General features: G+C 32.8%; 4 protein-coding genes across 4 annotated transcripts; 3 read left to right on the forward strand and 1 right to left on the reverse strand.

Annotated features, from left to right (window-relative positions):
• Nucleotides 1-4514: 4514 nt before the first annotated feature.
• On the forward strand, nucleotides 4515-8596 carry LOC125846669 (aspartyl protease family protein 1-like). The gene is made up of 10 exons (XM_049526232.1): nucleotides 4515-5053; nucleotides 5618-5753; nucleotides 6363-6598; nucleotides 6834-7058; nucleotides 7152-7287; nucleotides 7369-7442; nucleotides 7523-7622; nucleotides 7699-7759; nucleotides 8047-8118; nucleotides 8196-8596. Exons 1-10 carry the CDS (start codon nucleotides 4740-4742, stop codon nucleotides 8459-8461), a joined length of 1620 nt encoding a protein of 539 aa, XP_049382189.1. The 5' UTR covers nucleotides 4515-4739; the 3' UTR covers nucleotides 8462-8596.
• A 426-nt stretch (nucleotides 8597-9022) lies between these two features.
• Nucleotides 9023-13843, reverse strand: LOC125846668 (pre-rRNA-processing protein ESF1). The gene is made up of 7 exons (XM_049526231.1): nucleotides 13165-13843; nucleotides 12995-13069; nucleotides 11614-11837; nucleotides 11230-11392; nucleotides 10983-11111; nucleotides 9755-10452; nucleotides 9023-9619 (listed from the first exon to the last, which is right to left on the reverse strand). Exons 1-7 carry the CDS (start codon nucleotides 13804-13806, stop codon nucleotides 9304-9306), a joined length of 2247 nt encoding a protein of 748 aa, XP_049382188.1. The 5' UTR covers nucleotides 13807-13843; the 3' UTR covers nucleotides 9023-9303.
• A 1952-nt stretch (nucleotides 13844-15795) lies between these two features.
• On the forward strand, nucleotides 15796-17227 carry LOC125846674 (peroxidase 64-like). The gene is made up of 4 exons (XM_049526238.1): nucleotides 15796-16049; nucleotides 16127-16312; nucleotides 16410-16572; nucleotides 16740-17227. Exons 1-4 carry the CDS (start codon nucleotides 15837-15839, stop codon nucleotides 17132-17134), a joined length of 957 nt encoding a protein of 318 aa, XP_049382195.1. The 5' UTR covers nucleotides 15796-15836; the 3' UTR covers nucleotides 17135-17227.
• A 2333-nt stretch (nucleotides 17228-19560) lies between these two features.
• Nucleotides 19561-21135, forward strand: LOC125846675 (peroxidase 64-like). The gene is made up of 4 exons (XM_049526239.1): nucleotides 19561-19815; nucleotides 19896-20084; nucleotides 20342-20504; nucleotides 20605-21135. Exons 1-4 carry the CDS (start codon nucleotides 19609-19611, stop codon nucleotides 20997-20999), a joined length of 954 nt encoding a protein of 317 aa, XP_049382196.1. The 5' UTR covers nucleotides 19561-19608; the 3' UTR covers nucleotides 21000-21135.
• Nucleotides 21136-21925: the final 790 nt, after the last annotated feature.

Below are 21925 nucleotides of genomic sequence, written 5' to 3' on the forward strand. Positions count from 1 at the left end.
TTGCAACCTTTTTGCTGTTGTCGTTTTTCATGCCGCCAGCAAGGTTCTTTTTTCACATTTGGTCAATTATTGGAATATTTTGTGGTTAGGTTGTCTGCTTTAAAATAGATTGCGATCCCGTATAATTGTACAAGTAGGATCTGAAAAAGGTAAAATGTATCTGTTCCTCCAAACAAAACAAAATTACTATTCCACTATTTTGTGACCTAACATAACATTTGAGAATAATAGGATGTAACATTTTCTGTAAATACTACACCTCTGTTCCTTTTTAGTTGTCAGTTTTCTTTTTGAGAGTCAAACGAAATGGAAAAAAAATGTAATTTTTGTAGTATTTTTCAAATAGTTTTTGAATATCTAAAATTTTATTTTAAAATATCGAATTAATGTAATCTAATTCAATTTTAAAAATTAGTCAAATTAACTTTCGAAAAATATAACATCATACTAAAAAGGAACGGAGGGAGTATAATATACTTGGAAGTTTTTCTCTTGAGAAAATGAATCTCTGTTTCAAAACGAATCAAAGTGAAAAATTTGGACATATAGGGTATGTGTGACCTGTTTTCTAGAAAAATAAACACCTTCTTTTATTCTTGTATTACGTAAACAAAAAAAAATTATCTTTAAAATATTTATATTTAACAATTACGATGGAGGGTGTGGGGTGGTAGAGATATAGGCTATGAAAGTAAAGGTGAAGGATAAGGATGTAATCAGGTCATCGAAAAAAATAATGTTTTAACAAATTAAATTACATTAATAAAAAAAAAAAAAAGTATTTTTTACACTATTAGTGTGCATATATAATTCAAATCCTTGTGTAATATGTTGAATTCATTTTTTTCAACGTTTACCCGTGAAAACAATAAGCCATGTCTGTTACGTGCCATTCTGGAAGTAGGAAATATATATCGATAGAACAATATTATTGTGTTGTTTACTTTCTCTACTCGATTGGTATATTGTTGCTTTCTTAAGCTACTTTATTCAATGTACCATGATTGGCGGCTTTACGCAAAAAAAAAAAAAAAAGGGTACTTTCTCTCCGTTTTTGTTTTATTTATCATTTGGACTTGACATGTCCATTAAAAAATAACGATTGATATTGTATCATATTATTCCTATTAATTAATATGATATTAGATCTTGTAAAATGATTTAATAAATAAGTAATTCTAAGGATAAAACATGAGAAAAAATAATTATGTATTAAAAATAATAAGTAAAAATTAAAAATTTATTTTTAAATTAGTGGATAAGTAAAACTGAGCGAGTAAAAGGTACACCTATGACCAATTCATTCATGAGAAAAATTTAATGGCAATGAATGGCACAGTACTAACAAATAAAACACGTCTTCTTGTGACCATTGACTTTGAATATTTTACACAAGAATATATTTCCATCTGATTAAAAATGTTAAAATTTCAGACTTTATACTTTAAAAAATATCTTTGCATACCATTTATCTTGGGCAGATTTTAGTAAATGGATGTAACTTGAAAGTCCATTAATTAAAGTCTAGTCAAACCATTAAAAATAGCTGGAAACAACTTCGACCATACAATATATAGGAAACTTCCAACATTTTTCTTTTCTGATTTTCTATTTGGTGTCTCTAATTTAAATTAGAATTTCGATTAAATTTGAATCACGTACTACAAGATTTATTCAGGGATGAATAGAATTTTTTTTCATACTCAAAACTTGAATTTGAGACCTCTAATTAAGGGTGAATCAATCTACCGCGTATGTTGGTGGAAGCTTCCAACTTATTCCAATGTTAGGCATCTTCTAGACCCAGCGCTATTTTTGGATAACTACCCTCTAAAATTGATGTGCCGGTCTAATGAAAGAAGAAACATAGCTTAAAAGACACTTTTTAGTTCGCTAAAAATAATTATTCATTTTTATTTATTAAATTTTTAAAAAATTAAAGAATAACTTATTATTTTATCTTTAATATTATGTATATTATTTATTTTAATATTTAAATGGCTTACGATAATTAGGGGTGATATAAAAAAATTATTACTTTATTTTATTACTTTTTAAGAGATGGGTGAAAATATATGAACAAGTAAACATGAATGGAGCACATCGAAGTATTTGAATTTTCAAGTCAACTTTAATATAGTATATTTTTCTAGGAACCAATTTTACGAAATAGGTTTTTCTTACACGTTAGAATATATTATTATGGAAGTAGTTGTAATAAAGTAATTTAATAATTTTCAGTGCTGCTTTCTTGCCTTCTACCTTAGAATTGATCAATTCAATTTTATTTTACTTTTATAAAACTTATGGTATTCATGTCACAACTCTTAACTTTTGGTTAAAAAGAGAAAACAAAATCAAGCAAGTGTGATGCATGCATTAAAATTTTAAAATAGGTGTGAAACATCAGGAATTAAAACCAACAAAAACTTGAGAAAAAGAAGATTGCTTTTTTAAAAAAAATAATTTACAAAAGAAGTTGAATAATAAAAATATTATCAAAAAGGAATTTGTATTCTTTTAATTAAAATGATTAAAAAAAACAATCAAAAAACATTGCTGGAAAAAAAAGAGTTCTAAGAAACTTAAATAAACACCAACTTGAAATATTTATTAAACAAGTCTTGAAAAGACTAAAAAAATAAATCAAGGACAATCTCAGAAGAAAGATTTGAGCGCATATTTATTTTCTCCTTTTGATTATTGAGAAATAAGAATATGATATGGACGAATGTAAACGGTTTGTACCAAACAAACGCACGTCATATTTAACAACTCTCAAAATACTTATTATATTTTTATCCACAGTAAAACCTCTCTAAATTAATATAGGCAAAATCATGAAATATTATTATTTTGTAGAGTTATTATTTAATCGATAAATTAATATTTATTAATTTAAAGAGTGTTTTGACATCGAAAAAATTGTTCGCGGATGAAATCTCAAAGAATTTGAAACAACTCACTTGTGAAAACGTCATTCATGAACTTGAGGTCACGATTAATGATCTCGGTTACTGCAATAAAATGGACGTTAATAACCTATTGGACGAGTGAAAATTATACATGCTCAGAGGTCCAGGGTTTAGAACAAATTGTGGATATTATTGAAAAGACAATGTTGATATAAAGTTGAAGATGATACAATATCTTTGGAACCAGTTATGCTTAAGGAAACACTTGCATCTAGAGCTCTTCACAATTTTATGGTGCAATTAGAAAAGACAACACCAGAACTTTTGGATGCAATAAGAAAAGTTAGAGATGAACTTCAATTATAATTAAATTTTAACAAAAAAAGAACATAATAGAATCATATTTCACTAAATTTTCTTAGATATTTTTGTACTTTTAAAGATTATTAACTTATAATATTAATGGGGACATATATTTATATGGATCTTCTGAAAATATATTATCTTATTGAAATGAGGGGTTTTTTCCAATTGACCCAAATCAGAATTGGAGGAAATTATTATCTTAGAGAAATTATATTTGTAATAATTCAAAAATAATTACTACTAAGGAATAAAAGTAAAACGATTTTTTTATTAAATTCATTTTAAACTTTAAAATGAAGATACATATTCATAATAAGGATGATAAATAGTTTGAGATTAAGTAGTACTTAAATATTTAGGTAAACTACCATTTTTGTTAATAGAGATTATTAGGATATAGTATAACTCATTTTATCTTCCCCAAAACCACTTTCTAGATCTATTAATCAATTCACATACCTTTGCCCTTGAATTTTCGCCACGTCTACAACTACATTATTGCTGTTTTTATTACGGATAAATAAAGGTACTTGGATATAAATAATTGGCTTGGGATTTGAGCGTCTGAATTGTCTAAAATCATAATTGAATAGAACTCATCCGATAGAATCTTACAAAATTTTGATATTTATATTTATGCTTTATTTTTTAAATTTTCACTCGCAAAAATACTTTTTAATTCCATCCCACGTCTCTTTGAGTCCTAATTATATCGAAGGCTATGATCCCTTTTTCTTCATTAAAATAATTTGATATTTAAAAAAAAACGAAGGGCCCTTCAATTATTTTCTTTTTGCTGTGAAATAACAACATCATGAGAAATTACTTTGGAAAAGTCAAGTGCAGCTTCCCAAAAGGGAATGTAGAGTGCAAAAATCATTACAACTACAAAAGAACCCTATGCAATTTCTTATGTACAAATTTCCAAAAGCAAATTAAAAAAAAGAAGAGGAAATCATGAAATTCTCTGCACTGCAGTAAAAATATAACACGACAATTATAAAAGAACTTTTCATTGTTAATCAAAACTTTCGAGTTAGAATCTTCAGTTACCTTAGCTTTATTTTTATTTTTTAAAATTTAATTGAACTTTAACGTAGATACTATAAATTGAAAAATAAAAAAAAGCTACAGTAAAAAGAGGATGGAGCCCTCAGCCCAGTATAGAAAACAGAAAAAAGTGGAGCCCATAACCCGCCACCCAAACAAGTCCTCGGTGACCAAACTCGGACGCTTTCGTCTTTCACACAGTAGTCGACGACTTTCTTCCACCATTTTACGCTCTCCTAAAAAACTACATATGGAAGCAATGCTTAACTTCCACAGCTTCAAACTCGTCAACCCATTTTTTTTTCCTTTCTCAAAATCCCCCTTTATCTCCTCACCTTTTCTCTTTCTTTCTCCCTGTATATATATACGTATAAAGAATCAGTCTTTTTTGTTTTTTCTTATACAAACATGCCTAATTCTTGTAAAATTCGTAATTTTTTCCTTGCCCCAATTCTTTTCTTGGCGATTCTTGGATACCAGTTGCAGAGAACTGATGGGTTTGGGACATTCGGGTTTGATATCCATCACCGGTATTCGGATCCGGTGAAGGGTATTTTGGACCTTCATGGGTTGCCTGAGAAGGGGAGTGTTGAATATTATTCAGCTTGGACTCAACGTGATCGGTTTGTTAAGGGCCGCCACCTTGCTGATACAACAAATCCCACAGTGCCCCTTGCTTTTTCTGGAGGAAATGAAACTTTGCGGCTCAGTTCTTTGGGATTGTAAGCTCCCTCTGTTTGTTGTTGTGTTTACTGTCTTTTGCTTTTTCTGTTAGGTTGGATGTCAGAGGTTGACTGTGGTTTAGTTTGTTTTTGTCCGTGTAGTTGGAGGTGTAGGGATAGTAATCCTATATCAGGAAAAATAGGTTACCTAGACTAAAGAATTTCCATGTCTGTGTTGGTAGGAGGCAAAATGAATCATTGAATTAGTAGAGGAAGGTCCATGTCTCATTTATAGTTTGAAGAAGAAAGATTTAGGCCTTTTTGGTATGATTGTCAAACCAAACAGGACATATAACTCTATTTTGGTAATTTAACTGTATAAGAATACTGACTCTAAATTTTGAATGTACTGTTATTCTAGTTCCAGTTCAAAGATCCGAATTCTGTTCTTTTTTGGATTTTCCTCTCCTCTGCTGTCTTTTAGTTCTCTCTCAAGACAAGGGGTTGTCGTGATGTTTTTGGCAGTAGCATGTCTGTAATTAATATGTCTTTTAACTGTAGAGTTGCGAAGTCTGTAATATCTGTAGTTGTGATGTAACTAATTTTTTCTTTGGCAAATTTCAGCTTGCATTATGCAAATGTCACTGTGGGCAGTCCTGGGCTATCATTTCTAGTGGCACTTGACACTGGCAGTGACTTATTTTGGCTACCATGTGATTGCAGCAACTGTGTGCGTGCCCTTCAGACACGCAGTGGAAGAGTATGTTAATTCATCCTAGTACTTTTTCTTTTTCAACTTTCAAATGTTTAAAGATTTTTTCTTTTTAGTTGATCATCCCTTCTGTATATTGCCTTCTGCAATGAAGAATATTGATAATCACAGGGAGTAGTCGTACAAACTTTTCTTCCTTTTGTAATTAAGAAACCTGCTGATAACTCAATGGCAGGCGACAGCACACAGCAGATTTCTCTTAGTCTGTCTTTATCAGTCATTATGACAGTAACAGATTATCTTCTAAGTTAGCAAGATATGCGGTGGACGTAGAATTTGAGGAAGTATTTTTCTGTTAAGGAAGATTCATAACTAACACAAAATGGATGATTTCAACTAAATCAATAGTTGCAAAGTGAGTTTGATGCATGTTATATCCTGAAATTGAAACGAAATTTATGATCCATATCGTTCGTAGCTTGTTAGTCATTGAAGAATTTTTAGATTCTTAATAGCCTAAGTACTTGACACTCCTGACTCCACCAGAGTTTGCCTTAATTTTATTCCTCTTTTGCCTTTCCCTTTTTACGTTTCTGTGCATTATTTCTTGGTTGACACTTATAATCATCCATCTTCCTTTGTTTGCTTTTGAAACAGCGAATAAATCTTAATATCTACAGCCCTAATACGTCTTCAACGAGTGAGGTTGTCCCGTGCAATGGCACTTTGTGTGGACAAAAGAGACGATGCTTAGCTTCACAGAACGCATGTGCTTATGGAGTTGCATATCTCTCCAATAACACCTCATCATCAGGGGTACTAGTGGAAGACATCTTGCACTTAGAAACAAATAATGCTCAACAAAAAAGCATTGAGGCTCCAATTGCTCTGGGGTGGGTATAATTACTTTTTCTTTATCATTGGAAGAGATTAAGGTGACTAGTACATGCCTTGTTGTTTGAGAGATGCAGTCACATTCTAGTTAGAGCAGACTTGGAATTTTTAACTACTCAAATGATAGTGTTTATAACTGGTTCCATATACCAAAATTGGTAAAGCATTGTAATTTGGATCTTCTGATGCATTTCTTTATCCACCATAAATTTTATTCTATTTCTTTCATTCCAGGTGTGGGATAAGACAAACAGGTGCATTTTTAACTGGTGCAGCTCCTAATGGTCTATTTGGACTTGGTATTGAAAATATATCTGTCCCAAGCATGTTAGCAAGCAAAGGTCTTGCTGCAAATTCTTTCTCTATGTGCTTTGGACCTGATGGTATTGGAAGAATAGTTTTTGGAGATAAAGGAAGTCCAGGCCAAGGAGAAACACCACTCAATCTTGATCAACCACAGTAAGCTGTCACTTCGATTTTCTGGTTTTAACATTAAGGGAAGTGAGAATTCAACTGAATATGTATTTACTCGTTCTCTCTCTCTGAATGCAGCCCAACTTATAACATCAGCCTGACAGGAATAACAGTAGGAAGCAAGATCACTGATCTTGATTTCACAGCCATTTTTGACTCTGGCACTTCATTCACATACTTGAACGACCCAGTTTACAAAGTCATTACAGAAAACGTGAGTGAGAAACTAACTGTATGAGTTATCTGTGAGTTTGTTCTTTATATGTTAAAACTGAATACTTTGCTTCTTTTGCAGTTCAATTCTGAAGCAAAACAGCCACGTGTTCAACCTGATGGTGAAATTCCTTTTGAGTACTGCTATGGGATAAGGTGAGCCAGCTTTTTTATTCTACTTTTTACTTTCTTGATGTCCTTTGAACTCTCTGGATTAACGTGCTCCATTTAAGCAGTGCAAATCAAACTACGTTTGAAGTTCCAGATGTAAATTTGACAATGAAAGGTGGCAACCAATTATATCTTTTCGATCCGATAATAATGCTCTCACTCCCGGTAAGATGGTTTCTGCTCCTTTTATGTTAAGGCATTCTCTTTTAAAATATTCTAATATTTCAGCTGTTATCCTCAGGACGGTTCAGGCGCATACTGTTTAGCTGTTGTGAAAAGTGAGGATGTCAACATCATTGGACGTAAGTATCAATCATCTATCGGTTGCTCCTGATGTTTTGTTCCTTTCCATTGAAATCTGTAATGTAACTTGCACTCCTACCAACTAATGATCTCACAGTTACCAAGTTTTAGAAGTCTCAGTTCCAATCGATCTCTTGAGTCTTCACTTCATCTTAAATTATAGATTTTGGAAACCTATTTGTAGAACTCACTCTCAAAAACCTAAGCTATTTGTCAATTTACGCTGATCCTCTTTCTGTATTATGAATATATGACAGAGCAAACTAATATATAGATCCTTCTGCAGAAAATTTCATGACTGGCTATCGTGTAATATTTGATCGGGAGAAGATGGTTTTGGGTTGGAAAGCATCTGATTGTGAGTTTGCAATCCTGAGTATGACATTTTTAGTGTGCACACCTGTTCATGTTTTAACTAGAAACCTTTCTTGGCAGGTTATGATTCTGGAGAATCAAACGATAAATCAACAACTCTGCCCGTGAACAAGCACAATTCTACTGAAGCACCTTCGCCTGCCAGTGTGGTGCCAGAGGCCACCAAGGGAAATGCAAGTGCAAATGAACCCGCTACATCGTTCCCATCTGTTCCATCATCTAGACCTGCAGGAAACCATGCACCACATTTGAATTCCTTCTATTGCCAATTTATGATGGCTATCTTTTCCTTTTTTAGCTATTATTTGATTATTATTTCTTCATGAGGCTTTTATTTGTCCTCTGTATAATATTGAGTTCTGTTGCAGCATAGAATTGAAGTGTCCCACAGCATTTTTGATATTGCAGTTTATACCTAATATTTGTACTGTAAATATATCTCTGATTTCTTTCTGTCCTTTCCCCCATTTAAGATTAAATACACTTTTTTCATTAAAAATTGCCTGTAAAGGGAATTTTCTTGTTTTGGTTCTGTATGATCCTTGAAACTAAATTAGCAAGTGTATGACCTAATAATAGTCAATGAAACGATTAACAACCATGGGAGACAAAGCTTAGACACCACCAAAGACGATTACAAAGCACTAGGTGAGTTCTTTTCGACTTATGCCCTGCCGAGTAGGTAGACAAGCCAACGTATGTGCAAACTGACATCACCATTGCTGTATCAGGGGGGAAATAATGCATGAAATTGTACTTTTGTGGTATTTCTTTTCAAATAGACTTCAGCTCAATAATCAGAATAGAAGGAAGTCGCTGCATTTTGAATCTCAGACGAGTACAGAGGAATTACATTAAGTTTACAGTCGACTACTGTAAAAAAAATTGAAAATTGTACAACTCTGCAAGTTAACACAGCAAAACACTGACGGAACCATAAATTTAGGCCATACAGTAAAAAATAAAGGAAGTAAAAAAATTAAAGTTGCTACGTATTGAGATTCACTAAGGCCACTATTCACCCCATACTGAACCATGATCCATTTTCATGAACCTTGTGTGTGTAATCCCATGAGAAGTTTTGGATCAAAATTATATAACCTCTTACTTTTCACTCTCTTATTTTACTCGCTTTTCATCTTTCTTCTTTGCCCTTGCTCGACTTTTTTCATTCCTTCTTTCCTCGCTCTCCATTGATATTCTTTGCCATTGCTCGACTTTTTTCATTCTTTACTACCGCCTTACCTTGAGAGGACAATGATAATTGTTGTGATTTCATCTTAATAGATTTAACTAAAGAAGATAGCTCGTGCTTCTCCTTTCTTGAAGGCAAATCATCAGACTGCAATTTTTCATTTGTTGCTGACTCTAATGTTCTAGATGGCTGCAGTGGTGCAGCTACTCCGGGATGTTGTTTTGCACTAACAATTTCTTCTTCGACCTTGTGCTGCTTTTGTGCCAACTGGCGAGCATAAGCTGCACTCCTGCAAAAACCAAAATAGACACCTGTAAACAAATGAAAAGACCAAGCAGGCTTTGTTTTGGAATTGGGAAAAATGCCAGACCAGTTTTGTTTAAAAGCACAAACAAGAAATTGGTGTAAACAAGATGGGAAATACCGTTTGAACTGAGGATCTGTGGGGTCCAATGCAAAGAGGTGTGATTTAAAGAGAGATGAAAACCGTGGATCTTCATAATCTATAGTTGGTAACTTGTCCTCTACTGGAGTTCCTTTACCCTTCTTCCCCTTTGCCTTTTTAGGTTTCATGTTGTAACCCTTCAAGTTAGGGTCTCCTCCTTTGTCATCTGCAAGTAATAGCTCAAGCTCTGCTCTACTTGCCTCAGCTTCTTCAGACGCTTCAAGGCTCTGCTTCCCTTTCCTGGTGCTCTTATGTTGGGAATCCTTATCCCCTTTTGCAGAAGGCTCTTCTATGAAGAAGTCCTCAGGTTCATCTATAGGTTCTTGATCACTATCACTGCTCTCATCTTCTGATGAATCCTTGGTGTTACCTTTCCTGGACTTCTTTTTCTCCCTTTTCTTTCTGAGATAAGCTTCCCATACAGTTTCCGACTGTTTGTCCTTCTTTTCTAGGATACGTTTGCTTAGATCTTCCAATCCAGTATTAAATGTGACCTCCATGTCCTGATCATCATCCTCATTTCCATCTGAACCCTCCCCAGACTGGAGTAACGCACGGTAGGTATCTTGTTTTTTCTTCCTTTTGGCAGATTTATCTTCTGTGTCATCACCTTCCTCATTATCATCACTTCCACTCTCATCAGACGCCAAAAACTCTTTCAACTCCATATCTGCAAGCTGCCAACAAAGAAACAATATCACTATTTGCAGAGTAATAGAAAACAGTATTGAGGGAAAGAAACAAGGTTAATAAACATGAAGATTTTGTTAATGGGAAGGCATAAAATCTTAAAACCCCAAAAATGAATATCCCTTGTATTGGAAAGTGCAGCACAACCCTACACCAGCAGCCATAATAGATAGCACAATACTAACACATAGATAGCCACATACAACACCTGTACGTACAAGACACATAGATAACCACATACAACACCTGTACGTATAAGACACATTAATAACCACATACAACACCTTACGTACAAGCAAGCATGTGCACACTGTATCACTATCCCACTTTATAGGCTCACTGACAACACACCCAAGTAAAAAACAAAGAATAGAAAAAGACGTCAGAGGTGCCTGACAATCTTCTCACACTTGGTAATATCAGCAAGAGATATAGTTTGACAAAGTTCAAAATTTTCACGGAGATACTAAACTAAAAGACACATTATACACACACTCTACATCAAACAAGAGTAAACCTGTTCATCATTGAACTGTCTCTTCAAGGTCCTGATGCGTTGTGGCTCATCCTCATCCCATGTAAGTTCAATATTGCTGTGCTGCAAAGCTCGAGTGTGAAAATCTAGACCTTCATAATCTGCAGGGGCCTAAGTACCAGAAGAATATAACAATCAAACACAAGTGCGATTAAATTTTATGTTTTCAGCCAATAATAACTGTTAAAACTAAAGGCTCCTATGATGAGAAAGTGAAGCCATAAATTACTTCTGTTGCAATGTCACGTGGTTGGTGCTTGAATTCCATGGAATCAGGAATAAACCTCAAGTCTAATTTGTTTGATGTTCTTTCAAACTCAACCCCGTCGCAAGTTTTGTAAAGATAATCTGCTGTAGCACTTGAATCGCATTCCACCACAGCATAATAATACCTGCAAAGTACAAAAGAAAGTATCTTTGAAACGAGACCTATATATAATGAAAGATGGGGAATTAATAAACATGGAATAGAGGAGCATAAGGGTAAAAAAAGAAGAGGAACCGAATAAATTTCATAAAGGTTTATCAACAAGTTGTCATTTTTAGTAAGCAAAAAATCCAAAAATCACTTAAAGATACATTACTCAGAAAAAACACAGAACCAAATCATCACCTGAGCCGACTCATTTCATAGGCGCGTAATTTTTCATTGTCCATCTCCTCATCATCATCACTGTCTTCATCTTTTGCCTTTTCCTCGTCAAATAGGCCAACTGGACCATGGACAGCCTCCTCTTCCATACGCTTGAGACCAAAGTCAGATGGATAGACAGCAACAGATGTTATTTGACCCCCTCTTGGGAGAAAGGAGCTCAATAGCATATACAAGTCAACTGCCTACATAGCATAACAGCTTACTGAGAAAAGAACTTAATAGTTCTATAGAAGCTAAATACATCAAGGCATAGTTTAGTTAATGGCTTAGTTGCGCGAACTCTTCAGTTTTGATGCCACACCCGTCTCAGATTCTCCAAAAATACACTACTTTTGGCGAATCTAACACGCACCCGTTGGCATTTTTGAAGAGTCCAAGCAACATAGGTTAATGGCTAGTTATGGAATATAATACAGGGTTTTAATAATAGTGTCAGGATTGTTATGAAGTAAAGAATAATGTAAGGTGCAGTGAAAAATAAATTATACAGAGATTCCCTACTCCAAGGGATTTTTTTTGTCTTTTATTCTGATTCATGCATTGCTACTAAATATATTATTATTTCACATTATGCAGCATAAACAATATATAGATTTCCACATAAGTTATGCTTTAAAGTAGTGCAGAGCTTAACACTGAAAACTAAACAATATTAGCTATGCAGAGATTTCTACCAACAACATTCTATAGATCACTTAAGTAGTTAAGAAATCTATATTACAAACCAAGTGACCCCTTATAATTTTGAATTGAGGTGCAATCCACATTATGACCGCCGTAGGGTATGATGAATAATAGACAAACGCCCAACACTATCATATATTATAGATAAATGCACGAACCCATAGATGGCCTCCCGTATACGCTGACTACTATATCTATTATTTTGTAAATTATCCAGAAAAGAAAACATTTTGCCTGCAACTCAACTTCAAAGCTAAGGAAAACTTCACCACAATACACCCGTGCATAACTTTTTTTTATAGGCTGCACCTTTCCACAACTATTTCTATGTTCAAAATTGAATGCTCAGCACAATCTATTAACAATTTACTCCAGCATCCAGAAACGCTCAAACTGTTATTCCAAGTTATATGAGACATTTAGACAAAGCCAGTAATGGTCAAACAAAACTGAACTAACCATATTCTCATCCCAACCAATTCAATTGCCTGCAGGGCCAAAGTTATCTTGATAGGATTGGCTTAAGCAATTATTAATTGCAGTATTGTTAATGAAAAACAATTATAATTACCATATCAAAGAACAAAAGTTCCAAATTTGACACCTTTCTAGGGATCATTCAATTATCCATATTGGAAAAGAAAAAAAAACGAACCTTTACTCTACCCCAATCCATGTTAACAACAGCAAGCCTCTTAGTTTCCTTGTCAATCTCAGGCACATCCTCTTTCTGATTCAGACCAAAACAAAAAAATTGCAAAATAATTAAAAGCCATAAATTCAAACATCATACCCAACAAAAATGCTGTCTTTTTCATTGCATACCTGCACGAAAGTGTCTTCCTCCTCTGAAGAAACTTCGGCCATTTCATCATCAGAATCGGAATCGGAATCGGACGTACTTGCCAATGAATTATCACTTCCCACCTCCTCATCTTCATCTTCTTCGGACTCTGATGATACGGCACCAACTTTCTTCAATTTATGGTCCTCAATTTCTTCCTCACTCGTCCCACTGTCACTCTTGGTCTCTTCTTCTTCTTCTTCTTCTTCTTCTTCACTGTCATCATCGCTTTCAGATTCTAACACCTTTGATTTCTCTTTCTGCCTCTTCTGTTTCTCACCCTGTTCTTCTTCTTCTTCTTCTTCCTCAATATGGTAATAATGGTTAAGAGGGTTTTTAGCAGAAGATTTACGGGGTTTGCCTCTAATATCAGTCGGTGCTTTTGATGATGCGAAGTTTTTATCAGTGAACATACGATTAAATCGAGAATCAATGGTAACTTTAGACTTTTTCTGCGGTGGTTCGCGGAATCTAGGATCCGAGTGTAACGCCGCAAATCGAGAATCATTGATGACATTCTTCTCAGTTCTATTTCCTCCGCCGCTTTCATCTCCGGCTGTGGAGGAGGCATCGGCCGGCCTTTTACCCTTTCTGTTCTTATTATCCTTGTTTTTTGACTCCATGAATATGTTCTTCTTCTCGCTAAAACCCTAAAACCCTGAAATTTATTACAGATCGTATAAACATTGAAGAAGAAGACGATGACTTCACAGCTTCATGGACATTCAGAGCCCAATAAAGTCAGCCCAATGAACCCAGCCCAAATACATAACTGGATCAAAATCGGATGACTTACATAAATAACCTTGGAAGTTGATGGTTGAACTTTTGACCCAATTTCTCATATATGTTGTAACGTATTATATTGTTAATTTAAATATAATGTTTGTTTTGATGGTTACTTACTCTTTGATGGTTATTACGTATTATTTCATAATGTATCCGGTATTGTATGGTATCAAATAGCATCTTGCTTATTTGATGTTAAATAAAGCCTATATGATGGGTTTGTGCTATTGTTTTACCTTTTATTAAATAATTTTGGTTAATATCTTTTTAAAATATTAATTAAGATAATTATGACATGTTATTAATTTATGTGACATGGATTTGACATGTCATTTATTTAAGGGCAAGTGAACTACATACGTGCTAGGAGGGGTTTAAAAATCTTATTTTGATTGAGTGTTCAATTAATAAAAGGTTAAATAGAGGAGTTCATAATACATACTCGTATAAGTACGATGATCGCCTTTATCTAAATCTAATATGTTCATTTTAAAATTGATTGATATATATTTCTATTGTTAGACAAATTGTTCACATATATTATTTTTTATAACAATAATAAAAAAGAATAATTTTAAATTTATTTTATTAAGCTTATGATATATATATATATATATATATTTTACTAGATTTTATAAAGTTTATGTATTGTATTAAGAGTCCATGTATAAAATGGCAGAGGTTCACGCATGGGACTCAAGGTCCATAGATACATCTACGATGTATCAATTTATATACACATTGATATACACCTCATTATAAAAGTGGTTTATATATAGTCCTATCGTTATAAAAATGACTCAAGTATATCTTTAGGTCTAATTGAAGTGAAAAAAAATAATTTTAATTTTTTATTTATTAATTTCTAAATCGCAAAATTGAAGGTATATGGAGGGGTTTTCCTGTTATCTTTTCAACCCTATGTTGTTATCGTTGTTCTACCAAAACAAAAACTTTATGATCTCTTTTTAGTTTTTTGAAAAAAATTAGTCGATTACAGCTAAAACAATTAGCCTTTAATTTAAAGGAATCTTAATTATCAAACCCTTCAATTAGTTTTTTCAATTCTTGTTTGGATGGTTGTTAAGTGTTATATTGTATTGTGTTGTTAGTTTAAATATAATGTTTATTTTGATGGTTACTTACACTTTGATGGGAATTGAGATGATTGACATTGTTACATTTTATTGCATAATTTATCGTATTGTATTGTACTCTATTATTTTAATGATAAAAATTTCAATCGGTAAAAGCCAGCCTGCATTGCATTCCTAACTACCAATCACATCAATAGTGCAATATTTCAGGCTCGTCAAATTATTATAACTAACCAAAATTAGCCTTAGATAACAAACAAGCCATAATAACATGAAAAACGGTTTTGATGTTTCAATCTCAACTACTTTACCAGTAATGTCTTTTAATTAAAGGGGAATTAGTTTTTCCTTTCTTTTTAACAGAGTATTACATATTTCAAGATAACCCAACTTTTTAATGAACATGAATGTTTAGGTCGAGGATCTATTGAAAATATTTTTTCTTATGAATTACATTGAATATGTTGTCGTTGAACATAAAAATTAAGGACCGAGGGCCATGTTTTTAAAGACAAAAAAGAAAAGAAAGGACATAAATGTTTTAGTAATGCTTCAAAAACACTCGATTAATGAAAAGATTATGCATGTTACCAAATTCACTGTTAGAGCTAATATTTTCAATTTGAGATTCCAATAACCATTTTACAAATATGTCCTTATCTTTCAAGAGCACCCCTATAAATAGCCTTACTAATTTTTATTTTTCTTCATCACAAATCATTTAGTTGTTAATTACCACCACTTAGGAATTAACTAAGCTAGCAACTATGTCATCCTCTTCTGCATTAATCTTGTTCAGCTCATTGCTAATTTTCTCATTAATTTACTCTCAAGGGAATGCACTTAGTTCAAATTACTATGAGAACACATGCCCTCAAGTTGAAGATATTGTTACACAAGTTGTTACTGAAGCAACAAAGAAGGACAAAACTGTCCCTGCTGCTCTTCTAAGAATGCACTTCCATGACTGTTTCATAAGGGTACATTTTTGCATATTTTTAATCTAATTATTACTATAGTTTATACAATTCGTTCTGATTTTTTTAATTTGACATAGGGTTGTGATGCTTCGGTGTTACTGAACTCAAAGAAGAACACTGCAGAAAAAGATGGTCCTCCTAATGTTTCTTTGCATGCATTCTATGTTATTGATAGTGCAAAGAAAGCCATTGAAGCGCGTTGCCCTGGCATAGTATCCTGTGCTGATATCTTAGCCTTTGCTGCTAGAGATTCTGTTGTCGTTGTAAGCAAACATTTCTTATGTTTGAACTGTCTGACCATCTCATCTAAAAATTTATTCTTCCTGCATTTCCAGTTATTAACTTAACGTCTATGAGCAGTCTGGTGGACCTTCATGGGACGTGCCTAAAGGAAGAAAAGATGGAAGAACATCGAAAGCTAGTGAAACTATACAATTGCCAGCTCCAACTTTTAACATAAATCAACTTCAACAAAGCTTCTCTCAAAGAGGATTATCACTTGAAGACCTTGTCGCTCTCTCAGGTTATCTACACAAACTTATATACACTTGTAACGTTAAAAATAAATAAATTACACTATCGGTGTATATAACTTGTTATGCCATGTTACTTGTCTTACTTTTCGGGTTTATTAAACTCTTTTGTATTTGAGCTAATTATAATTAACAAATACTGTGTCTTAATCTGCAGGTGGACACACCTTAGGATTCTCTCATTGTTCATCATTCAATAACAGGATACACAATTTCAATAACACACATGATGTTGACCCAACATTGCATCCAACTCTAGCAGCAACGTTAAAGAGTATTTGTCCACTGAAAAACAGGGCTAAAAATGCTGGAAGTCCCATGGATCCTTCCTCAACGACGTTTGATAATACATATTACAAGTTAATTCTGCAGAACAAGAGTTTATTCTCTTCAGACCAAGCTTTGCTCAGTAATCCCAAGACAAAAAATCTTGTTTCTGATTTTGCTAGCTCAAAAGACACGTTCTTTAAAGCATTTGCTAATTCCATGATCAAAATGAGCAGCATAAATGGAGGTCAAGAGGTCAGAAGGGATTGTAGGGTGACTAATTAATTATTAATCCTTCTAATGTAATGATAATATCCAGAAAAATGGAAGCAGTGTGGAGATTTGTATTTTTTATACTTTTTCAGATTTCATTTAGCTACTTATAATTAAGAACACTTTTCTAAGTGTTACTGTAGGATTTTATGGAGCAGAGCTTTTGTAAAAGTCATTATCAATGTATGAGTTTGTATTTTGTAACTTACTATAAATAAATAGTCATTATCAATGTATCAGTATTTGATAAAGGCTTGCGTTTTTTTAACCCTGACCAATCCAAGTGACCTGCTTGATGAACGTCAGACATCAAAAATTGGTTCATGGGCATTCTTTTGTCCTACTATTTGGTGCTACAAAACAAGTTTACTTACGCTCAATCTTTGCACTAAATCGATAAATACATGAATATTTTTTAAGTTTGCACCTTTATCACTAACCAGACAGAATTTGTGATTGGGTAAAAGGTCACTTGAACTATTAGAAAAGTCATTGAACTTTCTTTTATATCAATAAAATCATTCAACTTGCTATTTTTATTTTCAAAAATCATTCTATCATTAAAATAAAATCCTCAACACACAAGAGACCAATATTTATAACTCTAATAACTTGCTCTTTGATCATATGTTACTCAACTTTGGATCTAAAAATGTGACTGTCTTCCCCTCACTCCACAGTTGCCATTCCAGAGATAATTATTTTACATGCGAGCAGGAAAAGATCAATCAAACAACTTTTCTGCATACAGCTCGAAATGTTCAGTCAATTTTTATAGCGATGAAAGTTGGTGGGTTTTTTTTTTTGCTGCTTAGACTTTTGAAAAAATATTTCTTGTATTGCATATTCAGGCGACAATATGACCACTGCATTGGAGATTATGCAGTCGGTGTCATATTAGACACAATGACATAATTTTCAAGGTAAAAATGAAATACAGGCATAACTTTTGTGGGGTAAATTAATTTTATAATTTTGTTTATTTATGCCATCCATGATTACATGTTATAGAAAAATAATTTAATTTGTCATGGCAAATTTATTTCAATTATAAATATAGTTGAATGATTTTTGAAGATAAAAATGTTAAGTTGAGTAATTTTATTGATACAAAAAAAGTTTAATAACTTTTTTAGATAATTTTATATAGTTTAGTGATATTTTAAGATATTAACTCCTCCTTGAAATGGCCCAAATGTCTACAGTCTACTAGTTGCAGTATTTTGAGAAAAAGTTAGATAGCAATGATCCAATTCAGGAAAATTAAATAGAGGTCCATATATAGGGTCAAACTAAGGGCCACACTGATTTTCTTTAATTTAAAGCTAGCTGTTTTTAGATCTCACTCTTGTATGTCCACTGATACACAAAAAATCAAACATTCCAAACACCAATTTTAGTGTAAATGTAACATCACAATTCACATGTATGAATTACTTGCTTCAATTGTGTTACGTTCTTAGCTAAATTCATATAAATTTCAAGAGGTTATACATCTTATGAGACAACAATTTGATATGTGATTTTAAGATTTATCATTTCTTCTTTAACAAGTTCATACTTTTAACAAGTAAAAATCAATAGATGCACACACACATAAAAAAATAAAATAGATTTATTACGAAAGACATTTAATGAGTAGAGACATACATACATCCCTAGTGCAATGTAGAGCAACTAAATCTTGCTTAGTTAGGTTGAAGAAAAGGAAGTAAATCATGTTTATTATAACTAAATCATTGAGAACCCTTAGGTAATTTATTAGACAAATTAGATTCTCATAAGCTATACATTTTTTTTCTATTAAAATTTCCTTTTATTATCACGAGATTAATCAGATATGTATAGTAGTTACTCATAGAGATCTTTACGAGGCATATTTATAATCAAAAAAGAAGTAAAAAGGACATTCTCTCCATCACCTTTTTGACATTTTGGTTTTACATAGAAGGCTCTAGCCAGCGGAGCAATGGTGGTGGAGTAATAATCAAGTAGATAAGCAGCAAGATCAAATCATAATTATGTGTTATCATTGCAAACAAACAAATAGATACTATGCTTTATATTACTAATAATAGATAAATATAAAGCCATGCGTGAAGTGATATTTTACTTGGCTACTTACTATCTTACTCTACTAGGTAGCACCTTTTTTCAAATTGAAATGACTAATGCAGAGAACCAGACAATTTAGCTTAATTACATGCATAATGACTTTTCCACCATAAATTTCAAATGTTAACCACCATAGTAAATCATTAGGCATAAAGCATACAAAAAGTAATGAGAAAAATAGCAATTAGAGATGCTTAGAAAACACTCCACTATCTATGACAAACATGCATGCCACCAAATTTACTAGTCAAGTTAATCATTTCAAATCTACAAATCAAAGAATAATCACAAAGTTTTGGCCCTCTACCTATAAGTAAGCATTTGTAGTTGTCAACATAACATAAGTCATAAAATAGTTACACAGATTTCCAATGGCATACTTTGTTCCATTGTTGAGCACATTTCTTTTTTTCTCCATCTACTATTCTCAAAGCAATGCACTTAGTTCAAATTACTATGCAAAAACATGCCCTCAAGCTGAAGACATAGTAATGAAGGTTGTTAAGGAGGAAGCACAGAAAGATAGAAGAGTGCCCGCTACACTTCTAAGGATGCATTTCCATGATTGTTTCCTCCGGGTATTTTAGCATATTCCTTTGTTATTTTTAAGCATATTAGTTTTACCCTACTTACTTCCTCTGTTCTACCTTGCTTGAAGGGTTGTGATGCTTCAATTTTGTTGAGCTCTAAGGGGAAAAACACCGCGGAAAAGGACGCGCCTCCTAATGGTTCTTTACACGGATTCTATGTTATTGATGGTGCAAAGAGAGCAGTTGAAGCTATATGTCCTGGCGTAGTGTCTTGTGCTGATATTTTAGCGTTTGCTGCAAGAGATGCAGTTGTGTTAGTAAGTACATATCCCCTGCAAAGAAAATACTGTACTACAAGTGTAGATGTATGGTATAAATGTTACTAACAAAGTTCAAATTTCATTGAAGATGTTAGTACTAAAGTAGAGACTATAAAAATCAGGACTAACAATACTGTAACAGCCCATCCCACACAACTTTAAAGACTGTTTCTTTATATACTCAACATGTCTCTCGTGTAGAGTGTAACAAATACTCCTATATTCTACAAGCTTATTGCCAGTTGTTTTTTCAGTCAGGCGGACCTTACTGGAACGTGCCTAAAGGAAGAAAAGACGGACGAATATCAAGAGCTAGTGAAACAACACTGCTTCCAAAGCCTACATTCAACATTTCTCAACTCCAACAAAGCTTCCATCAAAGAGGTCTTTCACTAGATGACTTGGTGGCTCTCTTAGGTCAGCATAACAAATGCTCCAAAAAAATTCACGAGTTTAGTTTCTTAAATGATCACTCAACTTACATCTGATACGACTATACATTCTCTCTGGCTTGCAGGTGCACACACTCTAGGATTTACCCATTGTTCATCATTTATGAACCGTATATACAACTTCAACGCCACACATGACATCGATCCTACACTACGTCCATCGTTTGCTGCAAGCTTGAAGGGCATATGTCCACTCAAAAACAGGGCAAAAAACGCAGGAATAAGCAATGATCCTTCACCAACAACATTTGATAATACTCATTACAGGCTAATTCTCCAAAAGAAAAGTTTGTTATTTTCGGATCATTCATTGCTGACTACACCAAAAACGAAGAGCTTAGTTTATAAGTTTGCTACATCAAAAGCAGCTTTTCATAAGGCATTTTCTAATTCCATGATTAAGATGAGTAGCCTTACAGGAGGTCAAGAAGTTAGAAAAGATTGCATGGTTGTAAACTAATTAATTATTACTTCTACTTATGTATTAGCAGCAATTTGATATATTTGTATAAGATGATCCAGGAAAATTGGATTGTCTATCACTTGTTATATTATACTTCTCTATTTTATTGATTGAAATGGAAGAATTGATCAGTTGTTTCAAATGTTATACTCTAATTGGGAAGAAAAAAAAGGAAGGGAATAGACAAAGAAAGTTGTTACCACAAGTGGCCGGCATAAAGAATACAGCATCAAAGATTAGTTCCCTTGCATTTTCAACTTTACTCGCCTTTTAAAAAATATAAATATTTTATTATAATCTTCATATTAATTGATATATAATTTCAAATTTTAAAAAATAATTACTAACCGAAGGAGTAATATGTTTAGGGGAACTTTTACATATAGCCACTCAAAAATAGTCTAATTACTCTCCATAGCTANAAAAATATAAATATTTTATTATAATCTTCATATTAATTGATATATAATTTCAAATTTTAAAAAATAATTTAGAAAATAACCGAAGGAGTAATATTTTTATGTAAAGAGAAATTCAATGAATATCGAACACTCCACAAGTCCATATATGTCAATTTCCCAAATTAACGAGTGACTGATATTTGATCAATAACTAAAAAATAGCTCCTAAAATTGCAATTATATTACTTTGCACTATACTATTGATCCGGCATATCTTAAAAGATTATAATTAAAATATTTTACTAAACTAATCTATTAATGATATTTTAGAATTTCAAATTTAATTATTATTATTATTTTATATAATTATTTAATACTAAAAATTGATTGAAAATGGTAATCATTCTTATTTTTTTTAAAAAATTCTAAAATAATTTTTTCTTATATGAAACAAAGTAAAATGAAACTGATGTAGTACCAAGAAAAGTAGAAAACTGAAAGAAGAGACTCCTTTAGATAAAA

This window comes from Solanum stenotomum, chromosome 12, assembly GCF_019186545.1.
Source record: "Solanum stenotomum isolate F172 chromosome 12, ASM1918654v1, whole genome shotgun sequence".
Lineage (NCBI taxonomy): Eukaryota > Viridiplantae > Streptophyta > Magnoliopsida > Solanales > Solanaceae > Solanum > Solanum stenotomum.